This window comes from Pleurodeles waltl, chromosome 8 (assembly GCF_031143425.1).
Source record: "Pleurodeles waltl isolate 20211129_DDA chromosome 8, aPleWal1.hap1.20221129, whole genome shotgun sequence".
Classification (NCBI taxonomy): domain Eukaryota; kingdom Metazoa; phylum Chordata; class Amphibia; order Caudata; family Salamandridae; genus Pleurodeles; species Pleurodeles waltl.
The window spans coordinates 517300492-517325737 of record NC_090447.1 but is presented as its reverse complement, the minus strand read 5'-3'; the positions used below and the strand labels follow the sequence as shown (position 1 = coordinate 517325737).

General features: G+C 41.0%; 1 protein-coding gene across 2 annotated transcripts in view; it reads left to right on the top strand.

Annotated features, from left to right (window-relative positions):
• PPEF1 (protein phosphatase with EF-hand domain 1) overlaps positions 1 to 25246 on the top strand; it is a 471481-nt gene that overhangs the window by 141569 nt on the left and 304666 nt on the right. For both annotated transcript variants that reach the window (XM_069204506.1, XM_069204505.1), the window contains exon 3: positions 20133 to 20260. In XM_069204506.1, the coding sequence (XP_069060607.1) occupies positions 20133 to 20260 (128 nt within the window). The remainder of the gene's footprint in view (positions 1 to 20132; positions 20261 to 25246) is intronic.

Here is a 25246-nt window from a genome sequence, read left to right as displayed (position 1 = left end):
TTTACAACGCCATGGGTGCGTCATATTTCCAATATGTCGCTTCATGGCATTGAGTCCCAAGGTGCATCAGAAATACTGACACATCTGAAGGAACGATGCTGCAAGACATCCACTCAAAAACTGAAGCATTGCTGAAATTGGTGTCAGAACTGACACAACTTCAGCAATGCATCAAAAATTTTGATGATGCGTCAATACAGATTGACACAAGGAGCCTAATGTGTGAGGACCAATGTAAAAGACTGTAAAATGGTGGAATATCACCATCTGCACTTTTACATTGGTCCTGGATGTAAAAAGTAAAGTAAGTAATATGGCAATGTGTCACATTACAGAGGGCATAGAATAGTTATGTGAATGCAAAGACCTCAGTATATTTGACACAGTGAGTGACAGTGTAATGTAAGAGAATATTACTATATGATGGAAGGTGAAGTGGTAATACATGTGTTACCTACATTATGTGAGTACTTACTTGTTGCCCTTTGGAATACGCAGACCTGGACTTGAGGACCCCTTCCTCCTTGCAGAAGTGGCAATCCTGGCCAGTTCCTTGCAAAAAGTACACAACGTCACATTACCTTGCTGCAGTAGATGATGGGATCATAGGTGCCATGGTCCCAGGTTGATTTAAAGGAGAAAGGGGGCAACCCAGTAACCCAAGGACTGGGGGAGAGCAACAATTAGAAACACAAATTATCCCTATGGGGGAAGTGTATCCCTTGACTTCCACGACAATATTGTCTTAAAAACCTTTCTTACAGATAAGATTTAAGTATTTAATGCATTTATTTCTCATTCAAAGCAAGGTATTATCTGAAAACAGTAAGGTGTTCCTATATGGTGGTGGTGCAGTGACAGAAGAGAAGTGGCATATACACATATGTATGTTAGGATTTGTGACATAACTATTTCTCGACATACTTATCAAAAGTATATTTATCCGTCTTTGTCTTATATTGAATATCTATGAAGCAGGATTGAAGAGTAGCTATACTTATTTATGGTGCAGTGATAATTGACATAATGAATGCGCTGTGACTATAAACAATAATATAATAATGATGTGGCTTATAGGGATAGTATAATTGTATCAGAGACACTTGTGTTACGAGTATCAATATCCACAATCAAATGAATAAGCAGTCCACATTTATAATTTGTTGAAGTATCAACCCATATACCCAAATTAATAAGAAAGGGTCATCATCCAGCAGGACGCAACTCTCGGGTATATAGTTATTACTCATTAGAGGCATTTGTAATCATGCCCCTGCAACACACCTTATGTTGTGTTTGATTTCCAACATTATCATGGATATGACATTGAGTGCGTTAACTCATTACTGGAAACAAGAGTACTGTGCGCTTTTGGTCTTTAAACATAATTTGACGGGTGCAAGCCCTTAGTCACAAATTTTTTGGTATGCTGAATGTGGGCATATCGCACTAGCGGCTTACATGCACACTTACCATATCAATCAGCACACGGGTGCCGTGTCTGTCCCCTGGACATGGGAGGTAACTGATTTTTTTAAATCTTTCCCTCATATATGGGTTATTAGATGGGTTTGTTTGTGTCTGTAATTGATGGCCGTTTGGATAACCACAACCCTTCAAGTGCTTGGGCCTGGAAATGATGTAGACTCCATCTTTTTCTAGGCGATACACCAATATCCCCATGTGATTAAGTAACACATTTCATGCCTTGCATGTACTGGGCCAGACTCGCACCTCCGTAGCTAGGTTTCTCTTCACATAGGGTAGTAGTACCTTTGTGGCTTTATGATATGGAATACACATATGGGATGCCTCTTTTTTCACAGCTGTCTGCATGTTTAACTCAACCAGATGATTGATTTTTGCAACGGTGTAGTTCAACTCTGGAGGTTTGAAGATAATTGCCAGGATCTGTTGGGTATGTTATAGTCCGCATAAGAATAATGTAACTTTTCTGGTGTGTAACTTTTTTGTTATGCTTTTCTTTCCAGGTGCCTACTTCTGAATTTTTTGTCCTGATGATGACCCTTTCTAATTTATTTGGGTCGAAAAGTCAACAAATTATAAATGTGGACTGCTTTTTAATTTGATTGTGGATATTGACACTTGTAACACGAGTGTCGCTGATACCATTGTACTATCCCTATCAGCCACATGTATATATTATTGTAAATAGTCACAGCGCCCTATTGATTCACTATGTCACTTTTCACTAAACCGTCACCATACAGGAGCACCTTACTATTTTCAGATAATATTTTGTTTTGAATGAGAAATAAGTGCATTAAATGTATAAACCTTATCTGTAAGGAAGTTTTTTTCAGATACTATTGCCGTGGAAGTCAAGGGATACACTTCTACGTTAGGGACCATTTGTGTTTCTAAATGATGGTGCCAGGTTGGCCGAAGTGCCAACAATATGATTGCCACACATGTAGGCCTACTACAAGCAGTGGGTGGGGGGCAAAACAGACATCTTCCAGGGTGTGAAGTGACTTCAAATGGCCAGATTTGTCACTTTGTCAATCCCTGCACCTTGGATTTGGTGACATAGGAATTCTGACATGTTGCAAGCAATGCGTGACGCATCTTGAAGAAGTATCAAAAGAAAAAAATGTTGTAAATATCACTGCATCAGTAGTAAGTGACTTTTTTTGACAGAACGCCCACTCTGCATACATTCAAATTTAATGATGTAGCCGGATCCTGCACAAGATTTTTTAACACAGGGCAAGGAAGAGTAAAGCATTTGGCAAAATTAGTCACTTTGTAAATATGGAGCTAGCACAGTGCGGCCGCTGCGTAACAAAAAAATTCTCAACCGTGGTGCAAACTCCTTGCAAATAAGCCCCTCAGTTTAAAACTAGTCAATGGATAATCTTTTAAGGTCAGGGGCTCTTCCACATTTTGTGAGGTTCACTTGTATAGCATTGTATAAAAAAAAGTTCAGCAATGGATTCCATCTGGGCTCCTCCTGGAATACCAGCGCTATCGTTAAACTGAGAATTCAACGATCAATATAATTTTCATAAAGGTAGAAAAGTGTGAACAAGATTGGTCAGCAATATACATCTTTGGTCCTACTGTATTATTCTACTTGTGAGAAACAATGTCCTAAAATCTATAGGCATCTTTGACTTAAGTTCAATCAAGTAAGTCAGCACACTGTGAATCCTAAAAATACAAATTCATGTTCTTTAGTGGCATTTTAGGATCTCAGTTCTTGAGGATATTATGCTGGATTCTTATCATTGATCATTTACAAAAACGTGAACTTAGAAAATCGGTCAAAAATCATTGAGATACATCATTGAGACAGCTGCTCTTGTGGTAGGAAGAAATGGTCACTAAATGCAGTAAAATATTAATCATCCTGTTGTGCAATTCCATGTAAATATTTGTGTCTTGGTCAGGGAAAAAAAAAAGCTCAAGCAATGACAGCACCTCAGAATAAAATATTGGTACGGTTTTATGCTCTACAATGGAGTCCCAATTTTGTCAACTGCTGTTATTTGATCATTTACAGTACCTTGGCCTGTTCATACTCTAATGGGACAAACAAACAGTAAGCCTCCCAAACAGAAAATAAGTACTTAATAAAGTGCAGACTGCAGGAACATTCATAGCACACAAACATCCACATATTTGATATATTTATTGACTCAAAAACAGAATGGAGGACTGCGAAGACAAAAAGAAAAATGAAACCTGTGAGCCCTGATGCCTGATTAGATGGTCACAATCAACCCTAACGTGCCATAGGTGTTTTGTAATACAGTTCAGCAGTAGCTAAACTGACATTTGTTGTTTGAAAACCCAGATACAAATATTGCTGCACAAATGGTGTAAGAGACACAGAAGCAAGTCCTGAGTGAATATCTCTGACCTTTTACTCTAACAAGTAGATCTCCTCCTTAACCTTATATCTTTACTTCTATCCCAACCAAATTGACTGTCACACACAATAAACAACTTGCTGTCTCTACCACATGCACCTACCACTCTTGTATTCTACTTTTTGCCCAAAATCACCACATCTTATATTAGTCAGCACTCCATCTCCATCCTCCTACACTCCACAAACTGCAGACCCCACCTTGGATCAGTTACTTGAGCCCACAGACTCTTGCTCTCTCCTTTAAATGTCTTCTGTACTTAATCTTTCTACATCAGTATTTCCACACATAAGGCACAGATCCACCTTACCTTAAAGTTGCTATGCAACTGGTAATAGTCTACTGGTAAGGCTTCCTCACTGCTTACAAATTCCTGACAGAAAAATGTGTAACATCAAACTACAAGCTATTCACTGGTGAATTTACTAAAACAGCTGCAGTATGGCATGATAATAGAAAACTGCATGCCACAATGCGACAGGGTGACATTTTTATGAATTTCAAATGGAAACAGTCAGAATGCATCTGCAAACAACTTGCAAGAAGTAGACGTTATTTGGATGCAAAATATGCCAGTGCTACTTAGCACCCGTAGGTTTTGTGCACTCCATGTAATTCAGTGCAAATAATGTGTCACTGATGTAACTACTAACTATTGCAATGACTTCTACATAGGCTGTCTAAACAAATCACCAGTAGTAAGCGTCCTAGACTGGCTCCCAATAAAAGTAAATCCGCTTGAAGGCTTTCTGCCCAAGCCACAGTGCACTGAATGGCTACAGTTTGCAAACCTGTCCCAAGATTGCAGTTCCTCAGGCAACTTCGGGCTAGACATACTAAACACTAGTAGCAAAATACTGGGCGCAACCTGAGACCAATATTTTGTGAACCAACCTATGCATTAGTAGGTTCACAAAATTCCAAATTGTAGTGGGCCATAATCTGACCAACCTCATCAATATTCATTGGGGAGCCCACACATTGAGACTCACTATGAATGGATGCCACCACAGGGATGGTCGCATGCTTTGGTCAGCAGATGACCATGTCTGTGATTACATTAAAATAAAGTACATTTTCTATTTCAATGCAGCCTGTTTTTCATAAGGGAAGTTGGTCTGCATTTAAGAAAAAAATGTACTTTAAAAAAAGTTTCTTTAAGTGTTGACAGTGGACCACTGCCCGCTTCATACATTCACGAAGGAGAAACGGTCTCACAGGACCCGTTCCACCTTCCAACTGAGCTATCACCCTAACTTGGCAGTTGGTAATTTTTCAGTCGAAAGCCAAAATCTGGTGCAAAATATTGATACCATTGAATTACGAATTGCTGTTTGGAAGAGTCGCCCTAAACATGCCCCTTTCAGATCATAATTTGTATTGCATTTCTAAATTCACTTAGTGATTCAGTAACCTATTACCAAATCACTAAATGGGTTTCATACATGTCAGTAAGCTGCTTAGCAGTCTCAAATCCTGTGATTTAGCTAAACACAGGGGTTGGAACCGCTAAGTGGCTTCGTACTTCTGGCCCCATATACCTGCGACTAATGTATAAATCCTTTAAGAGTCATGATACATTTGTGATCCCCATGATCAGGGAAGCCACCCAACCCACTTAAGATTTAAGAATTAAAAACTAAGAAGGCCAAAAATACGCCTGTTTGTTCATGTACTTGATTGGGAGAGTTTCTAATCTTTTTAAAAATTCTTGTCCCTAACCCCTGTCTCATTGCTGGCCCACTGGTTGACAATGCTCATCCATCTGTTCAGACACTGACAATCAGGCATCTCCTTCTACCAAAAGGTTCCAAAATACTATGGATCCCCCACACTACTCTTCAAACACAAGGAGGACAGGTCCACAAGCAGATCCTTACTGACTGTACGGAGCTAAACAGTCCTTTTTGCTACCCCCTTATGTGTATGCTCATCTTAAAGTTATCACATGCATTAAATAATGTATTTAATTTTTCATTAAGAGTGTTTTTTAAAAATAAAAAGCAAATATTTGTTTTATTGGGAATATGAAGGGGACTGATTCCCTCCTTCCCCCATAGGCATTTCTTTAGTGGCTTGCTGGAACATTCTGACTTTTTGGTTGAACCTTTTCAGAACATGCATAGCCCGTTAAATCTTCTTTGAAAATCTGATAGAGCCTCCAAGCTGCAAACCAAAGAGATTAGGCCAGGCCAAAAAGGAGCTAGGCCAAAATTCCAGCCGTGCACCTTCCCACAGCCTTGGTACCTGGAATCATACGATGCTGGTAAAGGAGCCCCAAGTGAAGGTGTGGGAGCTCCTGAGTATATTTGCCTTTGGCAGGTGATAAATAAACATTATGTATGTAGAAAGGTAAGAAAGGTAAGGGAGTGCATGCAGCCACCATCTAAACAGAACCCTCTGTAGAGGAGCCAAACTTCATAGTATGAAACTACCAGGCAGCCCTCTCTGGCACCGTAGAACAAATATAGGCTTTCATATAAATGTGCTTCTAACATTCCTATAACACCTTCTGTATTCCTATTCGGCTGTGCAGTGTTTTATTTGGCCCTTCAAAGATGAAAGTTCAAATGCTGTAAATTTGGACTTGAATTCCCATTCCAAAATAGAAGTCCCCCATCGATTTTGTGACATGCTATGAGTTTAAATTAAGGCTTTGCAGCAATTCTTGAGCACAATATGACACCTAGGGGCATATTTATACTCTGTTTGCACCAAATTAGCATCATTTTTATTACTCTAATTCAGTGCAAAACTAACTCCATATTTATACTTTGGTGCTAGACCCGTCTAGCGCCACATTTATGGAGTTAAAGTCAGTTTTTGGAAGTGGAAACCTACCTTGCCTTAATGAGATAAAAGGTAGGCGTTCCCATGCAAAAAATTACTCTATGGCCTTAACGCCATATTTATACTCTCATGCAGGAATGGTGCATGGGAGGGAGGAGGGGTCAAAAAATGGTGCAAAGCTAGCTTTGCCCCGTTTTTTAACTCCTGGGTCAGGGCAGGCGTTAGGGGACCTGTGGGCCTATTTCCATGGTGGAACACGATGGAATAAGCCCACAGGTGCCCTCCCCAGACCCCAGGGGCACCCCCACCCACACCAGAGGAACTGCGGAGGATGGGGGACCCCAATCCCAGGTAAATACAGATAAGTACAGGTAAGTATTGCATTTTATTTTTTAAAGTGCCATAGGGGGCTCTGAAATGGGCCCCCATACATGGCACGAGGTGCAATGGCCATGCCTTGGGGACCCATGTCCGTTGTGCTGGCCATTGGGGTGGTGGGCATGACTCCTGCCTTTTTTAAGGCAGGAGTCATGTGGCATGGTACGTTTAGCACCATAAAATGATGCTAATCTGGTTAGAGTCCTTTTGTTTTACTCTAACCTGCCTAAAGTCATTTTATGGTGCTAAACCCCCTTCTTCTATACCGCCAACTCCACCCGAATAAAGTAATTTGTTTTAAGTCTAGCCTACCCTTTGCACCGGCTTGCACCATTCCATAAATATGGTGCTCGGCTGGTGCACAGAAATGGTGCAAGCCGATGCTAAACTTTTTGGTGCAAAACTGAGTTAGTGCAGTTTTGCACCAAAACGTATAAATAAGGGCCCTAGTTAGCAGACTAACACATGAAAGCTGGGGGGCCATTGTTAGGAATTATTTAATTGTAATGGACAATCTAACTACACTAAAACTACGCATACACGTAATTATCATTGCCTTCCGGTAGCTCTCAAATGAAGAGGCTCACCTCTGAACACAATGGCGATCTAGAACATGGCTGTAAAATAAAGTACATTATACACACTTAACCAGTTGATTTGAGAAATGTGGACGTAGAGATGGTCTTGTAGAGCAGTGCAAAATTGTATTCACTTTTCAAAAGTATCTAATACAAGACATTGTTCTGGGGCTCTAATGTCATCGAGTGTGGCACCACTGCAAGACGGAAACAGAAACAGGATAAAATCTCTGTATTTCCTTTTTGCATTTCTTTATTGTTTACTGTCCCACTATTGACTTTTTCCTCTCTCTGACTTGAAATTTGGAGTCCAGGTTGCCATTTGTAGTTTGTGTCATAGATATTATTGTTGTACATGGCTTGCTTTGGAAGCCTCCATAGTATTCACTGCAATGCCTCACAACTGTAGTTTACCAAAGTGGTCTTTTGTGGCACCGCCCAGGGGAAGTGTGGCTTCTCTCATTGTTCCACCACCTCGCCCAAGTCTCCAGAGACCTGAGGGCGGTGTTGAAATGGTAGTTGTTGTACTCACCCACATTCGTCTGGCTCTCCCCACTCTCCAATGGCCCAGGGAGGCAGAAGAAATGTGTCTACACCATCCTCCTTCTCCACTCTCAGCGCAGGCCTCTGCAGACTAGTGCTGAGCAGAGGAATCGACCTGTGAAGACAAGCAGCTTCCAGAGCGGGTGCCAGCACTTTGATTTCAATATGAGTGGAGAACGCAGCTTGGGGCTGGGAGGGGATAGGATGAAGCCGAGGGTTTAAGGCTGGGGCTGGCAGGGTGCCAGGTAATTATTTTTGAGTTTCGATGGAGGAGGGTTTTGCAGAGGGCTTTGATGATGGGTGGTAGGAAGCTTGTTATTGTTTTGGTCCACTTTGGTTGCAGAGGGTGGGGGATGGGAAGCCATGTATTTCTTTTTTATATTTGGAGGGGGAGGGTGTTCGAAATGTAGTGGGTTTGGCTGGGAGAAGGCCTGGTATTTCCTTTTTAATTGTATGGGGGGGGGGTATGTCAGTGGTAAATGGGTTCAGGAGGCCGGTTTAAAAAAAATATTTGTACATGTTATATATGATTTCCCCATTACACCTCTGACCTCTACTCACACGTTGGAAGTATGTGCTTCTAGTTTTGGGGTTTCTCTCTTGTGTATTTAATGTGCTTTAGAACCCATCAGTAAGAACATACCCAGTATTCACAGTTACCCTATCTGTAATTCTATATGTTATGTAAGGCTCTCACTGACTGCCACTGTTGTGTATGTAAGATTCTAAATCTGGTGATTTACTGCTATTAAATAGCAACAGTGGCAAATAGAAGTTGTTTGCAACCGTTGCAAGTTCCTTAAGGAACTCCAGTCTGCTCATAATGGGATCTCTGAGAACCTGTTAGTGTGGTGCTGGCAGACTGATCTGATGGAGAGCAAACGCACAACTTCGTGCGTGGAGAGGGTGGCGGAGGGTGGGCACAGAAAGTAGTGGGGCTCGGTGCTCAAGATTTTGCTGTTATATTTGAGTCAGGGAGGATAGGCCTTGAAATGTATGGCACCCTAATACTCCTCTGGCCCTGTGTTGCAGCTGAAATTAGGGACAGATGATTTGGGGGTCTTACATAACATAATAATATAGCAAAATAACTCATAGTGATAAGGCAGAGAAAGGTAGTCTATTTCAAGTTAAGCTTCTATGCAAATGTAAAGCCCTCTTTCCTGACACAGACTTTTCCTTTATTGTCTAAATAATGATCATTGTCAAATGTGATTATTTTAACTCTGTTATAACAACTATCAATGATATTTTTCTGCCATTAGAAAGCCATCTCATTCATTTATCAGACTCATTTTAAGCTTAAATAATTTTGAGCCATATTTCAAACACCTTGAAAGATATGAATCTACATAATATTCAACCACCTTCATAGCCTTCAGATTCCAACAGTGAAGCCACTGTCATCAGAGTTGTTCAACCGGGGCACTCTTTTCTGATGCTTTGAGACTCACCATCCTTTTTTTTAAAAAAACGTGAAACCTATAAACATAGTTTCATTCCCCACGCCCCTTCTACCATAACGTGAAACTCTTGTCCCGCTGAATATTCATCCTGCCCATGATTTCATCGTCAGTTCTTCCGATATTTGTTAAAACCCCTCGCTTGATGCAAAACGATCTTGTTCCACGTCACTAACTGCAGGTCACATTCCTACTTTACTCTACAACCTTTAATTATCTCATGCGTTGCTACCAACCACAATTTTTCTTCTCTGTCCAGCTTCTTCCTCTCATGAAATGTACTTCATTATAATTTCGTTGTTATTTATATTTTTAATAGTGAAGCACTTTGTTATCCTTAGGTTTCCTTACATCACATAAAAACCTGGAATAAATAAATACATACAAAAATGAATGTATGATTCCACTTCTTTCATATTTTAGAATGATCCTTCCTTCTTCCAACATGAGTTCAAGTTGTTGGGACGAAGAGTAACTTCGATGTAATGTGACCACTACTCTCTTAAAAGTAATACTAATTTTAGCTGTTGGTAGTTATAGTGGCTACATGTGCCTGTGATCAGTCAACATTTAGCAACATTCTGCGGCTACTGATATTGCTTATAGGATTACACAAGCCCATCATAATGTTCAAAGTTTGTGTGAAAGTGGAATATTAAAGCACATATGATTTTTCTTTCCTGCAATCTCAATGATTTTTTTAGAATTATGCCACAGGATGACGTAGAGTTTTTTAAATTTAAAGATGGCGGTTGTGGAGTTGAAAGTGGTGTCCTGATTTGGGGAGGAAATCTGGAGTGAATGACAGGGCATGTTGTTAGCTCCAGGTGTTTTATCATGCCCCTAAGCATAGCAGAGGCCCGTGCGTCTGGAAAATATGTTATTTATGAACAACACAATTGGATGCCCTTGGGATTGGAGACATGACTCTTGTTGGTTCAGTTTCCAGACTTGTCTAAGTGGCATGAGTTGGAATTCCCACAGCTCCTAGTGTTCATTTCTGTTTCCTCCCCTGGGAGGATATGACGTACTTAAAGCTAACCCAAGGCCTTTTTATAGTTCATAATTGATCCCAATTACAATTAATTACCTTATTCATTACATTAAGCTATAAAGTTTTGAAAGGATTGTGCCTTTGTCATTCAGTGTCTTTACTATGGCTGCACAAAAGATACCTAAAGATTGCAATGCACATTTGCCCAAAATTGTTCCTCTCTATGTAAATATTTATATGTCTTTCCACCATACTGGATTCCACAAATGGGTTCAAAATACTAGCTGAGATAAACCTGATAACAATTTGTTCACACATGGCAGTTGTTATGCACCCACAGACTGAAATTTCATGCAGATAAAACGGAATTTGAGGCCACCTTGACTCTAACACACGAATAGAGATGAATTCATGACCATAATCACCATTGGGTTTAACACTACATTGTTTGGATGGTCTACATTTATAAAGCACCATCACATGCGAGGATAAAGTCAGATTTTTATACCATGCCTTTATTACAGAAGGTATTAGAGTGTATCAAAACTGGTTTGGGGGGAACATGACAGACAGGAGCTACTGGGCTCCAACAGTACCACCTGGAGTTATTTGTCTGCTGTCTGTCCTCATATACTATCGGACAGATAACTGATTACCATTTACACCCTTTTAGTCCAAGGCGTACACAGGGAGGTGGTGTGAGATGAAAAACTCACAACTCAGCCTAATATAAAACACAGTAAACCAAAGCCCAACCTGAGCTTTGTCTAATAGAAAGAAAACATTTTTTTTGTACTTAACAAGGCAATATTACTTATATAGTGACCCTGCTTTTCGGGCATGCATGCATACAAGTTTCTTGAGTTACGGTGGAGTGGCCCCCAGGAGTGGTAGACGTGTATGGCCTCAGCTTTGCTCGTGATATGCCAGTTGCAGCTTTCTTACTCCCCAAGGCCCCAGCTGGGCAAATCTGTTTGCATCCTCCAGAGTGGTCTTGCCGAATCAACAAAATCTGCCACCTAAATTGGACTGAAAGGCCCACCACAAAGTCAGGTCTCTAAACTGAGAATGGTGAGGTAGAATTTCTATAGGAGTCTATATGAGATTCTTGGTGCCAGCACTTCAAGATTCCTGCTAAGTTAAGGTGGTTACATTCAGAAGAGAGGGGCTGAGATGACAGTGCCTATGGTCACTTCGGCGAGTCTGTTGCAATCTCTTAATTTTTTTTTCCACATTGTAGAAGTTTGGGAAAATGCAGTAAAGAAGGTGAGTTTTAGTTAATACTGAGCATCTAACTACAAGGTTTCTCTGCCGAGCCATGCCATGCAGCCTTAACAGCGCACTAGTGGGACAGGGCAAGGCTCGGCGCACCACAGCTTTCATATTCTTCTGTTTCCTGGATATCATTATTAGTGCTTCACTCATGCCACTTTGCCCTTTTCTGAACACTTCGCTATTCATCAAAACAGCTGGGCTGTGCGTCGCTCTACTAGGTAGCTCCTCACTGTAAGTGTACATCATATATTCCTCACTCGTTAATAATAGCTCCTTTCTTTGAGCCTCCAAAGCAGTGCTTCTAGCAGGATTGTTGCAGGACTTTAAGTCTGTTCTTGACCTGAGAAGGAGAATAGTTGCAAAGCCACCACACCAGAAACACAAAATTTTTCTCCAGCACACTAGTGTGTGCTGCATAGATACCAGTTAGTAAGAAATTCCTGGAACACTGATCTAGGGAATCTCTCAAAAATGTATATATGGTTAACAGAATAAAATATGGATTGTAGAGCTCTGCTGTGCTCTGTTGTCTCTCTGATTTCTGGGGATTGACATCTCTTCCCAGGAACTGCTCAGTCATAAAACTTCGATCTGGCAGTATGCAGGGAGAAGGCCCTGACCTGGATAGAAAAACACAACAAAGGCAGAACAGAAGAGGGGATCTTCTCTACATGGCCACCACAGATTTCAGTATGGAAAAGAGGTGAAACAGGAAGAGGGTTGTACACATCATACATCATAGGAAACTGGTACATTGCAAAGTGACCTCAGGAATTTTCTGGAGCTTCCCTTCAATTCAGATTCCTTTCCAAAGCAGTAGCCAGAAACAATAGAATACCCCCCACTTTGAACCATGTCCGAATAGTTCTGAGTGGAGGGGTAAGGCAACCGAATGTGGCACTTGTTCTGGAGATTGCACCCACTGAGGTAATTCCGAAATTTTACATTTCCATCAGTCTCTTCTCCATCCTTATGTTAATCTATTGTCCTTTCTTCTTTTTGTACTTATCCATCTTGCTTTCCTTCATTTTTTCAATCCTTTATGTACTTTTCAATTCAATGAATCACCCATCCATCCGTTCTGCTTTCTCTTTCCCATTTGCCCATCCTTCTCTCTACCCTTCTTTATTTTTATCCGTTCTTCCTTCTCTCTTCCTCGTTATAATTTTCCTTCTTTTCTTGCATTATCCATCTTCCCTTTTTGCTATCTATTTTAGCTTAATTTTACTTTATATCACACTATTTTTTCTTTCCAGCCAATCATCTTTTCATTCACCCTTTATTCACCAACCTTTCGTCCATCATCTTCTCCCCAGTTATCCTTCCACCCACCTTCCCACCCATCTCTGCATTTATCCATCCATTTCTCATTGATGTAGTTGAAATCATTTTACTGCCCCTCACGTCACAGTAACCAGATAAACGTGACATTTTATGCTTATGTTAATCACAGCACTAATATTGTAACAGTAAAATGATGCACTGAGATGTTGTGTCAGTGTCCATTCATTGAAAACTAGGGCTCAGATTTATGTTGAAGTGGCGAAGCACGGTGCTGCGCCAAAAATAGCAGCACCGCGCTGTGCCACTTTAGAATCGCAGAGGTGTGCCATATTTAGAGGAATACGGCGCATCCCTGCATTTCCCCCTACACCGGCGTTGAATTAAGCAGCCTGTGCCAATGCAGCCATCCTTGCACCATAGTGCAAGGGTGTCTGCGTTGAAGAGATACATTGTTTATGCACAGGAAGGTGTCCCTTTGTGCACATAAACAATCTATAATGGTGATTTGGTACTTATATGTGTGCTGCAAAATGCAGCAAACAAAAGTACCAAAGCGTAATTTTGAAAGATTGTTTATGTGCAGGAAGGTGTCCTTTCCTGCATGTAAACAATCATCCATGTGGCACAAATAGAAAAAGCAAAAAACAGAGTGATAAAAGCGTTCCTCCTCATTTTGCCTGCTAACGCCACTCCTGGGCTGCCTCAAATTTACAACAACTCATAAATCTGAGGCAGCGTCAAAAGCAAAGGGTGTTGCGGTGGAACACTCACTGCAACACCTGTTGCATGCCCCTCTGACGCAGAAAACTGTGTTGAAGGGGCCCATATTTAAAAGGAGGCATAACGCCACAAAAAAGTGGCATAACACCTCCTTGTAAATATGGAGCAGTGCTTAGCTTCACCGGAGCGTCACACAAAGTGACGCTCCAGTGGAAAAACAGATGTCAGAGCACTCATGATATCAAATTAGAAGTAAGTTCAAATGTCCAATCTCCTTGGTGAAAGTACGACAAACTCGTGTTTGTCTCAGAGTCCAGTTTAATTCATAGTGTTCTATTGTGCTCCACAAGAACAGCCAACACGTGTTTCATCCTCTGAGAAGTTTCTCTCTTGAGGACTTCATCAGGGCTGAAAATAAATAATAATAATGTCTATATATGTTGTACAGAACTAAAATTAGAGCAGAAAATTGGGACAAATACACTTGAATATATTAGAGTGACAATGGTGCAATGAACAGAAATATAAATATTGTGACTTATGTGAAAACCAACAGACAAACAGATCAATTGTCACTCTAATATATTCAAGTGTATTTGTCCCAATTTTCTGCTCTAATTTTAGTTCTGTACAACATATATAGACATTATTATTATTTATTTTCAGCCCTGATGAAGTCCTCAAGAGAGAAACTTCTCAGAGGATGAAACACGTGTTGGCTGTTCTTGTGGAGCACAATAGAACACTATGAATTAAACTGGACTCTGAGACAAACACGAGTTTGTCGTACTTTCACCAAGGAGATTGGACATTTGAACTTACTTCTAATTTGATATCATGAGTGCTCTGACATCTGTTTTTTTGCTGTTTTGTTTCCCTTGAGACATTGGAGGACTAGGCAAGATCCTCTTGTCAGAAGCACCGTGCCATGAACGGAATGTTTTGATTCTAATGGACGTTCTGTGAGCGCCCTAAATCCTATGAATTTCTTCCTAACCAGCACTGTTTTGACGCTCCAGTGGTACTAGGGGCTCTTAAATATGCCCCTGGGTGACTAAATCCCTAAGGTATAGAATTTAAATTATGTGTTTATAGAATACATCTGTGACTATATTATATTTTAGAGCCTGAATTACTAATTCGCATTGAAAAGGTATTAGATTTCTAATGAGAAACTTTAACATTTATTGACTTGAAATGAAATTCTGTTGTTTTGTTCTACCACACCCTTCACTGGTTTCAAAGATTTTGTTGACCATTGATTCTGGCGAAGGATGAAAATGCTCCAGCGCCTCCATCCACCCATCTATCTTTGTTTCCATGAATTGATCCTCCCGTCATCTCTTTTCTCTTCTACGCCCCCCGTTTGACTACAAGATAAGTCATTTTTATGAGCTTCTTGGAGACCTGAGTCTCCAAACAAAGATAAAGTAACCCCAATAACAGCTTAAGTGTATCATGTTACACACAACTGTCTAGTGAAATACATCTGCTTCTCAAGCTGCTAAAGTGGAGAGTTAATGACGCCCTTGTCAGCGTCTAGCATGGCTCTGCTCTTACCTCCAGCTTACAGAACTCTTGCATGCAGGAGTTCCAAAATAGATCCCTGGCTTCATAGTGTAAGGAAAAACACACACACACTCCTACCACATGTATGCTTGCGATTGCCATCCAAGTCCCACAGGATGTGGCGATGAGCTCAGTTAAAAAACAAAAATCACCTGCAGACCAATTTAAATGGCAGAGGCCAGTCTGTGCCCTCATGATGAAGGTTACTGGAAAAGGTCTGCCCTTCCACTTATAATACAACTTTTGCCATCACTGTTAACCATTCCCAACTTGAGAAGATGACAGTAGTCACCTTGCAGAAAGTAGACCTGTAATTTCTGTGCCTCTCTGACCCACAAGGCACTGCTCTGGTTCTCAGTGCACATTATATGAAATACATGCAGTGAACAATTATGTTTGTCATGCACACTGCAGCAAAAAATCGAAACCTCGAGATACAGCAAACATGAAACTCAGGGCATTGGTACATTCTCTTTATATCTGTGGAGGATCGTCCAATCCCAATCTTCACATATAACTTATTAGAACAGAAAGTTACATTGCAGCACACACTAGTAACATTGGGGGAGCTTGAGAAATGGAAGAAAAATGTACAAAGAAGATAGAGGAAGAGATATAGAGAGCAATCTTTTTAGTTCAGATAGACATAAGATGGTGACAATTTAGCTATTTCCTGAATGTTAGAAAGGGGTTTCAGTCCTGATCTCAAGTGATAGAGAGACCCATTGGAAAGCTGCTGTGCCAGAGATGGGACGTTTCTTTGCTTGAGAAGTTTCGAAGCGAAGCACAAGCTGCTGTTTTTCCGTCTTAGATTTTTACTGCACCTGAGATGGTGGGGTGTTTGGGCAAATAGGCGGGTCTTCCCATGTGCATGGCCCTATAAGCAATGCAGCACAACTTGAATTGAATTCTAGCAGGAATGGGAAGAAGTGTAATATCGATGTGATGTGATCAAAATTTTAAATTTGACAGAAAATGTCACCTCTAATTATTTTATCTTTAAAAAACACTCCCGGTGTTGTTTGTACTATCCTACTCTCCCTGGAACTCTTTAAAGAGATACATGCCAGATTTCTCCTTGACTCTGGGCTGGTGTCCAAAATATAGAAAGTACACGCCATAGAAACATTTTTACCCATGATTACAGATATTCTTAGTGTTGGACCTGGCCCTCTTTGCAGGGTCACCCCCAAACCTATTCCTTCACCCTCCACTTTTTGCTTATTCCGTTTTTCTGACCTTAGGACTCTACCACCTTACCACTGCTGACCAGTGCTAAGGTGTCTGTGCTCTCACCTTAAAACATGGTAGAATTGGCTTACATCCAATCTACATATTTAATTTACATAAAAGTCACAAGTAAAGTGGTACTCCATGTATCCAGGGTCTGTAAATTTAATGCTGCTTGTGGGTCTGAGGCACGGATTGTGCCACCCGCTTAAGTAGCCATTTAAACATGCCTCGTGTGTGCAGTTTAAACTGGTATTTCGACCTGGCAAAACAAAACCTTTTGCCAGGCCCAAACCTTGTCTTTTAATACATGCGTCACTCCTGGGATAGGCCCTGGTCAGCCCATAGGGCAGGGTGTAGTGTATTTAAAAAGGTGGACACATACTTTTAAGAAGTACATGTCCTGGTAGTGAAAAACTCCTAAAGTTATTTTTAACTCCTGCAAGGCCTATCTCTCCCATAGGGTAACCTTGGAGTTACTTTATTACATTTTATAAGTGTAATTTCCAAATGGGAATAGGTAAAAAAAAAAAAAAAAAAAAAAGAATAGGTAAGCAGTTCATGTTTGGTCTCTCTGGAATCATAATTTAAAATTCTAATTATGATGAAGTCGGATTTTAAATCGCAATTTTGAAAATGCCACTTTTAGAAAGTTGGGTCACATGATGAGAAGTAGCTGGCAGTTAGGCTTAGTGTACTTCTTCTAGAAAGCCACACACAATAGAGAGCGTAGGTGTGACTAGACGGGCCATCACTGGCAGGATAAGAGGGCCGAGCCCTTCTTACACTTGAATAGGCTGTGTCCTGCTTCCACACGAAGTGCTGCATGCCCCCTGTAGTTAGTCTGGATCAAAGACAGGGGAAGCAGGGTGCCTGGAGACTTCAAAGAAAAATCTCTAGAAACTTCTTCCCCACTTCAAAGGTACAACGGGGTATATGTATTGGACCTCCGATACCAACTCTTCAGTACAATTCTGGACCTGTTGTCACTGTGCCACGAAGGAGGACTGCTGTGCTCCTGTAGGAATGCCTCTTTGCAGTCATACAGCTTTGCTGCTGCTTTGCTATGCTGACCTGCTGCCATCCTGCCTGGGTGAGAAGGACTGGATCTGCATCTCTTGAACCGAGAACCACAGTGTAACTCCAGAGGCTAGATGGCTGGCCTCCTGACTCGTGCCTCAGGGACAGAAGGCTCCAACAATATTGCACCCACACCTGGAATGTGCCATCTGTGAGTTTACCCTCCCAAGTGGTGCCACCCCAGTCCTAGACTGTTGAAAGTGGCCCAAAGATGCTCTGCCAGCCTCTGTGGACCCAGTGGAACTGCACATCTCCCCTGCTGGGCAGCACAGCGCAACCCTGAGCAGAACTGATGCATTGCTGCTGCTGCATGCATCGGAACCACTGCAAAGACCTGCATTGCATTGCATCACATCTCAGCCCATCTCCGCATTGGAACCACCACCACATGATGCATCCTGGGCACTGACCCTTGCATCCTTCGTCGGCAGCAGCCCGATGACGATGCCGGACTCCATATCACAGGTCCTCGGAACTAACGCATCACCTCAACTGCGCAATGTATTGTGAGCCCTTGTTGACCGGATCGCTGACTTTGATGCAACAGGCCCTTGCAGAGCAGCCTTGCCTCATCTTGGAACTGACGCATCACTTTGACTGCGCCGCACATCTTCAATGCGAATCCTCACAATGGTCTGCAAACCAGGATTGAAAGTACTTTTTCAGTGGGCCTAACTGGAGCCCTGTGCTCTATTGCAGTCGGCCTAAATGTGTGATTTTGGCCTGATCCGGCGCGACCAGAGATCAATAGATGGCACTTTACACATTTTGGTGCAATTGTTACTACAAATTTGTAAAAATCATATATCCGGTTCTACTAATTAGATTTTTGTTGTTTTTGTCTTGTTTTATTTATTTTGTTTTATTCTATTTTTCTAAGTTGGCATAGAATCCTTTTTGTATGGTGTTGTCTCTGTGCTACTGTTTGAAGTGTTGCACAAATAATTTACACATTGCTTCTAAGTTAGGCCTCTGTGCAAAGCTACTAGTGGGCGGAGCACAGGTTGATTTGGGGTTTGCTTGGGCCTTACCCTGCTTGACCAGGGCTCACACTCCAGTCAACCAGTAACCCATTGTCTTATACTGGAATAACCTCACAGGGCGGGGTCTCCATTCTAGCAAATATTAAAGAATCAAATTACAAGCCCTTAATTCATTTTCCATATTTGAATCAAAATAACTTGGATGATTGCATGCGCAGCCTTGTACCCTGCATCATGCATACTGTGTATTCAGTGATTATCTGATTCTCTTTACCTGATTGGAGTGTTGGAAAGGGGCATAAAATGTAGATGAAAAAAGGAGAAAACCTTTGCAAAAATGCATATGCCATCGTCATTCCCTCTGCCATGCTCGCTCCCTTGCAGCTGCCCTATATGCAGGATGATATTAAACTATCTCCAGCATGCTGCTTGAGTGTCACAGCCATGCATTGTGCAAGGACAGCAAGTGCATGCCTTTTGAAATTAAAACACAAGCATTTCTTGACCTGCCTTTCTTTATGTGGGCTCCCATTTGAAGGCCACCTCTTCATCTCATCTCTGCTGACTTAGCTTTAAGACAAAAGGCACCACAAGATCCTATGACAATATTGTCTGTATTCAGATGTTTCTTACTTCTGTTGAAATGCTGTGACTGCATAATACTGAGAATGTCTGCCATCCAATTCAAAGGAACATTACATAGGGTCCTGCTTTTCATGTGCACTTCAAGTCCTGGGACGGAGGGGCATGCCAGCTATCATCTTCACTCTGAAAGTTTTTCTGGGGTATGAGGGAGGGCCTTCGCATACTTGACAGGGCTCCCTACAGGTTTAATTACACCCCTGCCAATCAGGTGCAGAAGGTCAGTCAGCAAGGCCTGTTAAATTGATTTCATCTACGATCACTTTAAGCATTTGGCAAATACTCCTCGCTTTGTGAATTCATATGCTGTCATATATCAATGTGCAACCCTGTATATAAATCTTGATGATACCAGGTGACAGTATATTTGACATGCTCTCTATTTTATTAAAAAAGGATGAACCAATGGCGCTGACATTGGGGTGATACCACACAATTGAGTTCAAAATATCGACCTGCAGATATATTGTGACAATATCAACCCCAAAATATCAACACTGTTGAGTTAATAAGGATAATAAATCTGCACTTACCTTGACAATATTATTGCCATGATACACCTGTAGGTCCATATTTTGATCACAATATTCAGAGACACAACACAGACAAGGCAAGACAAGACAACATAGTGGAGATTTCATTATCACTGTATATAGTTGTACCTGCTCAGTTAGTCCTGTCTCATGTCTTCTCTCTTTGTTGAATAGCAATGAAAGCAGCAATCCTCATTCAGAGATGGTATCGCTGTTACACAGCACGGCTGGAAATGCGGCGACGATGCACCCTGAGCATATTTCAATCTATTGAGTATGCTGAAGAGCAAGATCAACTGCAGGTAAGTTTGCCAAAGTTTTTTATAAAGTAGAATTCGTTCGATAATTGGAATCTCTGATTTGCCTCTAGCGTATTGTCTAGAAACCAAGCCACACCTATAATGTCTGCATTAGTTCTGGGGACCGGATTTAGAGAATGTTACTAATGTAAACTTCTCCAAAAAACAGTGGTGACATAGCTTTGCAATGAAAACTCTACTTGCTATTTCTCTAGGGAGGGAGCTTCCAGTTGAAGTTACACTAGTCAAGGAACTTGCATCATCACTGGTTTTTGGGGGGTTAAACCCCGTCTTTCTGTGGATCAAGCTCTGTCTCATAATGTAATAGTCAGGACTTCAGTATTCTCAACATGCCAAGCCACAGGGTCAAACACCAACCATTAATGGTAAAATTGAATCATTTTGTACAATATTTTGCACACAAGTCATATGTAAGCCAAACTCTGCCTTGCTTTTACAATAAGATTAAGGCTCAAGATGTTTCCTCACAGTCCATTGATTTTTCATTTGGATTAAAATTCAGAAGGCTTACCATATGTGGCATAGTCTTAGTAAATGGCAGTCCCTTTGTATACTAAAAAAGCACTTACTCTTCTACCAATGAAACATGCATGCAGTGAATTATCAATGTGTGTAAGAGCCACCCAGGTCCTTTTGTAAATTGCTAAGTGACATCTTGTTTTTGGATTTGGTGTACCTGTCAAGTTTCTGTGCTGAGCGTATTATGCACATATATATATATGCTACTGGCAATAGCCAGTATGTAGTTATAGTTACAGCCAAGTTCTTCCATAGACTGAGCATTTTTCTTTTGCCAATAACTTTGCCGCTGTTTGACAAATCTTCACGAATTCTTATCAAAACTAATTCAACAGTCAGTTCAGCGGCTGTGTTGAAAAGTTTGGGGTGATACATCAAGCGGGGGCTGAGAAAAGTCTGTGTGAGGGGATCACAAAAACCTTTTTTCCCATTCTATGCTTATGGGATTTTTTTCATTTTGGCACACGACTACAGGCCAAACCGTTGAACGGATTTTGGCAGGAAGTGAGATCTTGGTCCAAAAAACTGTGCTTTTTATAATTTGGTTAAATCAGTTCATTAGTTTTGGAGTTATTAAAGGAAAAAGAAATGTGTATATCTAGAGGTGCGGATCCTCCTCAGATAGAGAAGAAAAGTAAGGCCCTTATTGGCTGGCTGCAACCTGACAGAAAATGTGTGGCCGCCATTTTGCTTCTCACATTGGCTGGGGTTGGGAAAACAACTGTGTAGAAACATATAAAGGGCCATGATACAGGTATAGTGAACCCATAGGATACATGGAGGGGTCCATTAGGGACCCCCTCATGGGCATAAAATTACCTAATTCATTCCTTTCAGCCGATCCGCGGATCCTCAAATCCTCCCCAGATCCTCCTTGAATCCAGGGGAAAAGCAAGGCCCTGACTGGCTGGCAGCAACCTGACAGAAATATTAACATGCATGTTAAAAAAAACAATAGAAATTCACTGAAAAAACAAAGGTTACAGGGATGTTATAGTTAGGTTGACGTTTGACCCATACAAAACCATAAAAATTCATCAGTTATAATCATACTTATAGTTAATTATAGTTATACTTATCTGAAGAAACTAACTCGTGCCAGAAAGTAATGAGTTATAGTATCTTAACGTAAGTACAACTATAGCGATAACTGCTGAGTTTTGTTCTTTCTATCTATGTATATATATATATATATATATATATATCTATATATGTGTTCGATGGCATGTGTAGCTGCAGATACACATGCTTTGCACATCCCGCCATCTAGTGTTGGGCTCGGAGTGTTACAAGTTGTTTTTCTTCGAAGAAGTCTTTTCGAGTCACGAGATCGAGGGACTCCTCCCCTTTCGGCTCCATTGCGCATGAGTATGAATCAAACAGTAGAATTACCAGTGTTCTTCCCACAGCCAGATTGTGTAGCCGAGAGAGCGCTACATACATTTGACATCAAAAGAGCGTTAATGTACTATATTGACAGAACAAAGCAAATTCGGAAAACAAAACAATTATTTGTTGCTTTCCAAAAACCTCATGCAGGAAATCCAATTTCCAAACAAGGCATTGCTAGATGGATAGTTAAATGCATTCAAACCTGTTATCTCAAAGCAAAAAGGCAACTGCCTATTACACCAATGGCACACTCAACTAGAAAGAAAGGTGCTACTATGGCCTTTCTAGGAAACATTCCAGTGACTGAAATATGTAAGGCAGCCACATGGTCTATGCCTCATATGTTTACCAAGCACTATTGCGTGGATGTTTTAACAGCACAACAAGCCACAGTAGGCCAAGCAGTACTACGAACTTTGTTTCAAACAACTTCAACTCCTACAGGCTGAACCACCGCTTTTGGGAGGATAACTGCTTACTAGTCTATGCAAAGCATGTGTATCTGCAGCTACACATGCCATCGAACAGAAAATGTCACTTACCCAGTGTACATCTATTCGTGGCATGAGACGCTGCAGATTCACATGCGCCCACCCGCCTCCCCGGGAGCCTGTAGCCATTTCGAAGTTGATCTTGAACATTTGTAGATTTGTAAATATATCACCTTAAACTACATTATGTACATACATATTTACTCCATTGCATGGGCACTATTACTGTAATACACAACTCCTACCTCACCCTCTGCGGGGAAAACAATCTAAGATGGAGTCGACGCTCATGCGCAATGGAGCCGAAAGAGGAGGAGTCCCTCGATCTCGTGACTCGAAAAGACTTCTTCGAAGAAAAACAACTTGTAACACTCCGAGCCCAACACTAGAGGGCGGGATGTGCAAAGCATGTGAATCTGCAGCGTCTCATGCCACGAACAGATGTACACTGGGTAAGTGACATTTTCCATATACATATTTATATATGTATATATATATATATATAACAATAGTTTTGCTAATAACTTTGGCACCATTTGATGAATCTTGATGGAACTATCAATACTAGTACGCTACTTAGTTCAGCTGCTGTCAGGAAAGTTTTGGGGTGAGTCATAAAGTGGGGATTGGGAAAAAGGGGGCAGTCCCAAAAAGCTTTTCCCCATGCAAAGTCTACATTTTTGAACAAGAGTACAGCCAGAACCGCTGAATGGATTTCCACCAAATTTGGCAGGCGCTAGATCTTGGTCCAGAAATATCTCTTTGGTGCAGATCTGTTCAGTAGTTTTGAAGTTATTGAAGGCAACAACATATAGATATGTTGGGACGCGGATCCAAAGTGGATCTGAAGCACAATGGAAAAACGCTTCACACTCTCACACACCATACTCCTGCTGCGCAGCGTGGGGTTGGGTGCATGTGGGGTTTGGTCCTGCGGCCAACTCACTGCTGCACACAGCCAAAGGCCAAGCACAGTGGTGGTTGTATTAATGGTTGGTATATATAGAAATTCACTGGAAAAAAACAAAGGTTAACGTGACGTTATATTTAGGCTCACTTGTTATCCACACAAAACCATAGAAATTCAGCTGTTATACTTATAGTTATACTTATCTGAAGAAACTATAGCTCATGCCATTAAGTAACTTTAGTACTTGAGTTATAGTTTCTTAACAAAAATATAACTATAAGGTAACTATAACTCACACCCTCGCCATGCACTGCTAATTACCCCACAAATTATGGCACTCATGCCATCTTTTGATAATATTTTCACTAACGTTGTAAAAAAAACTGTGCATGGTGAGGGCGCGAGTTATAGTTACCTTAGGGCACTATTTACGGTTACTTGAGATCACACTAACTATAACTGGTTAATTTCTATGGTTTTGCACCTTTAAAATGTGAGCCTAACTGTAACGTCTCTGTAACCTTTGTTTTTTTTCAGTGAATGTACATACATATATAAATATGTTTTGCATCAAAGATTAATGTTTTATCATTACTTCTTCATATATATGTATCTTGTATTTTGTCATCACTTTTCGGAAATGTAAAGAAAATAAGGATACGAGTATTAAGAAACTGCACCTAATCATGCTGCCCTTTTTCTTCATAGAGTCACATGCTGTATGGAGTTGTTGAAAGACGCGGTTATGGAGGAAAGCGGTCTTTCATAATATATATATCTATGTATATAAATATCTATGGGCCAGATGTAGCAAGCTGTTTGCATGGCGCAAACTGCGAAAAACGCAGTTTGCGCCATGCAAACGGCCTCACGCGATGCTCATTCCCAAATTGCGAGTCAGTACTGACTCGTAATTTGGGAATGCGACTCGCAAATAGGAAGGGGTGTTCCCTTCCTATTTGCGACTCGCATCGCAATTCAGAGTTGCTTTGTGACCGCGAATGTGGTCGCAAAGCAACTCACAGTTACCACCAGTGTCACACTGGTGGTAACTCATTCGCAATGGGGACCCCTTCCCCTTTGTGAATGTCGAAAACAACGAAACCAAATGGTTTCTATATTTTTTTCATTTTGCAACTCGTTTTCCTTTAAGGAAAATGGGCTGCAAAATGAAGAAAAAAAACTGCTTTATTTAAAAAGCAGTCACAGACATGGAGGTCTGCTGACTACAGCAGGCCACCATCCCTGTGAGTGCAGGGACTCGCTATGGGGTTGCAAAATGCGACCCACCTCATGAATATTGATGAGGTGGGTCTTTGCGACCCCATAGCGAGTCACAGAAGGTGTCTGAGACACCATTCTGCATCTGATTTTGAGAATATATATATATACATTAATTTAATATTTCTTAAAAGCTCAATCACTCTACAGTAGCATCATGGTGCTAGCCCAATAAAAAGGAAGTAGTAGCAGAAAAGTGAGTAAGCTGAGGAAAATATTAATCCGAACCCCACTATATTAGAGAGTGGCACAAAGTATCTGGCATCTGGAAGAGCCAGGTCTTCAAAGTCTTTTTGAAACAGGCTTCATTCTCTAATATCTGAAGCTGGCCAGGAAGCTGATTCCAAGATTTGACTCCCAAGGCCATAAATGATT